Below are 2,568 nucleotides of genomic sequence, written 5' to 3' on the forward strand. Positions count from 1 at the left end.
CCGAGTGAAGCGTGGCAGCGTCAAAGTTGATTCACATCTATTTTCCAATTAATTTAATCCCCTTCCCAATTAAAGCGTTCACATGTCAAAAGTGGACGAATCCAATGTTTCCTCAGCTTTCGTATTATATCATTTACTGACTGTGTCTTGTTGGCAATCGGCTTGTAGTGTATTGTACGATTCTCAACTTGATTCGATTGAGACAATGAGAGGTCCCACCCGGCATTGTGCAGCAACAGGAAGAAGTTACATGGACGGTTTCTCCATTGAACTTATCCAGAACGGTATATAATTAACACTCACCTGTAGGTGACTGCTCACCACGAATCTATATTGGTTTAAGGAAGGACCGGTGGCCGTTGTTTGATTTGATTCCCAGATGTATTTTGTATTCAACTGCATATAGTCTTATGAATTTTCAGAGGCCCGGTGTGTTTTGGGAGTGTCAATCCACCCACGAACTGTCCAAGGAAATCCGAACTTATGATTTGATATTGAATATACAGAGAGCCTCAGCAAACATATTATGACTGAAAGGATTCAGGATTCTGGTAGAAAATTAGGCAAAAGCTGCACGCGTCCATGGAAAAAAATCGCTCGGAATTGAGTGGTATGGATCAGGGACCAAGTAAAGCCCTAAATTACAGCTCCAGAGAGAATACTATGAAAGGGAAAGGAAGAGAATGCTGCATGTGTGGCGACGTTGGATTTCAGGAAAGTTTGTTCAGATGCCACGGATGCCAACACCGATTTCAGCATATGTGAGACTCTGTTCTTGCTTTTATTGTTCTGTGTTTTTTTGGGCATCAAATTAGTTATTTCGGTTCTGATATGTGCATTGTGGAGGAAATCTTGCAGATATTGCAGCATGTTGTATTGCGATCAATTGGCACTAAACGGCCTAAATGTATGTGATTGGTGCCTCGACTTGGAGGAAAAGCAGAAAATTCAGAACCACAAAAGGAAAGTTCGATTGCGCGAACAGGAAAGTAGGAAGATCAAGGTGGTAGCTACCATTGAGAAGCCCAAGAAGATTAATGCGATGCCCATCCTTAAAGTCCCTGTCAAATTCGAAGGGAGCAAGCGGAACCAGGCGTCGAGTCTCATACAGGGCTGCAACTTGTCTGCCAAAAGTTGCGAAAGCTTGCCTGTTACTGATCCTCCTCGGAGTAACCCTACCAAAAGTGGACTGGGTCGTCGGTACAAGCTTCTCTCCGACGTGCTATGCTGATTTTTCTTTGGGGCGCGTAAGGGATAGAGTACATAGTTCATAGATGGTTCTGTCAAGCTTCCATTTTCTGTAAATAGCACCTTTTTTTCAGGCATACATATGTAAATACTCCATTTCACCAACGAAAGTAATGCCATTGCGGTATATGATTATAAAATTTTCATTCCCATTTGTTTCCGTCTAACAAAATCCATTCAAAGACAAACTGTCAGTCCTATTTTTGCCCAGAAAGAGTTAATCTACTCTGCATCGTGAAAGGGTGATGAAAACTATGGAGAAGCATTACACGTTATTTTTTATTGGAACGAGTCGCATTACACAGGTGTTCAAGTTTTGGTTGTTTGAAGAGTAGGCCGAGATTAAACAGGTATAAATAGTTTGGAAAACCCTATTGTCATAATTACCCTGCTGAAACGTACGCCCGGAGGTATAAAATCCCTCCAAGAGCCATTTAGAACAAGAAGGATATATACAAAAAATGTGAGAGTTTGCGTTTTCTGTAGCTGTCTTGATCCCGCCTCAGAAATCTGTAATCGTTTGGTTTCCGTCATACAAAATAGGAGTAAACAAAGATGATAACTATGGGGTCAGACAATATGGAAATTGCATCAGGCTTTTTCTGATAGGTTTGCGACGGGCTGTTTCGATGTGAAACATGCAAGAATGTTAATTCCCCGTCTCTATGATGATGTAAGTGGTATTCATCTCACCGATCATTGCTTTCTTTTCCATATCAGAGTTGTCTCTCAATGTATAATTCTAATTAATCTTTTTCTTTCTCATTTATTTCAGTAAGAACAAGTAAAACTATTTTTTATTTTTCCTATGTATAATCCTAATTAATCTTTTCTTTCTCATTTATTTCAGTAAGAACAAGTAAAACTATTTTTAATTTTTGCTATGAATATGAAGTAGTAAAACAATTTGTGTAATTTTAACTGATTTTTGCTATAGAGAAGTAAAACTATTTTTCGATGATGATAATCAAAACTAACAGAGGAGTAATTTGCAAAATTATAATTTTATTTAAAGTAATTATTGGTATTAATATTAATCATTAAATAGTTAATATAAATATTATATGTGTGGGGTTATTTACTTTATTTTATTAAAGACAATTTTAATTTGTAAATAAGTTCTTTTTATAATATTATGAATCAACATCATGGCTTACCAATATTACATGTCCAAAAAACTATAAATCATTTCATCTTACATTTTTTCATATATATTTTTTAAATTAATGAATTTAATTAAAAGAACAAAAAAACTGCATAACTATTTTGAAAATAAATTTCAACCTTGACTTGTATATACTATTAAAAATGTTTTTATTT

At 36.2% G+C, this 2,568-nt stretch overlaps 1 protein-coding gene across 1 annotated transcript; it reads left to right on the top strand.

Annotated features, from left to right (window-relative positions):
• Positions 1-338: 338 nt before the first annotated feature.
• LOC149192242 (uncharacterized) lies at positions 339-1,876 on the top strand. Its single transcript, XM_089406344.1, has 2 exons — positions 339-761; positions 859-1,876. Exons 1-2 carry the CDS (start codon positions 583-585, stop codon positions 1,229-1,231), a joined length of 552 nt encoding a protein of 183 aa, XP_089262470.1. The 5' UTR covers positions 339-582; the 3' UTR covers positions 1,232-1,876.
• The last annotated feature ends 692 nt before the right edge of the window (positions 1,877-2,568 follow it).

This window comes from Pinus tabuliformis, chromosome 2_2, assembly GCF_031772625.1.
Source record: "Pinus tabuliformis cultivar Carrire ecotype Pingquan chromosome 2_2, CPIR1, whole genome shotgun sequence".
Classification (NCBI taxonomy): Eukaryota; Viridiplantae; Streptophyta; class Pinopsida; order Pinales; family Pinaceae; genus Pinus; species Pinus tabuliformis.

Excerpts from the sequence above, each read along its gene's own strand:
- LOC149192242 (XM_089406344.1), top strand. The coding sequence starts at position 583 with ATGGAAAAAAATCGCTCGGAATTGAGTGGTATGGATCAGGGACCAAGT. Across the intron at positions 762-858 it reads CAACACCGATTTCAGCATAT|ATATTGCAGCATGTTGTATT; the intron begins GTGAGACTCTGT and ends GAAATCTTGCAG.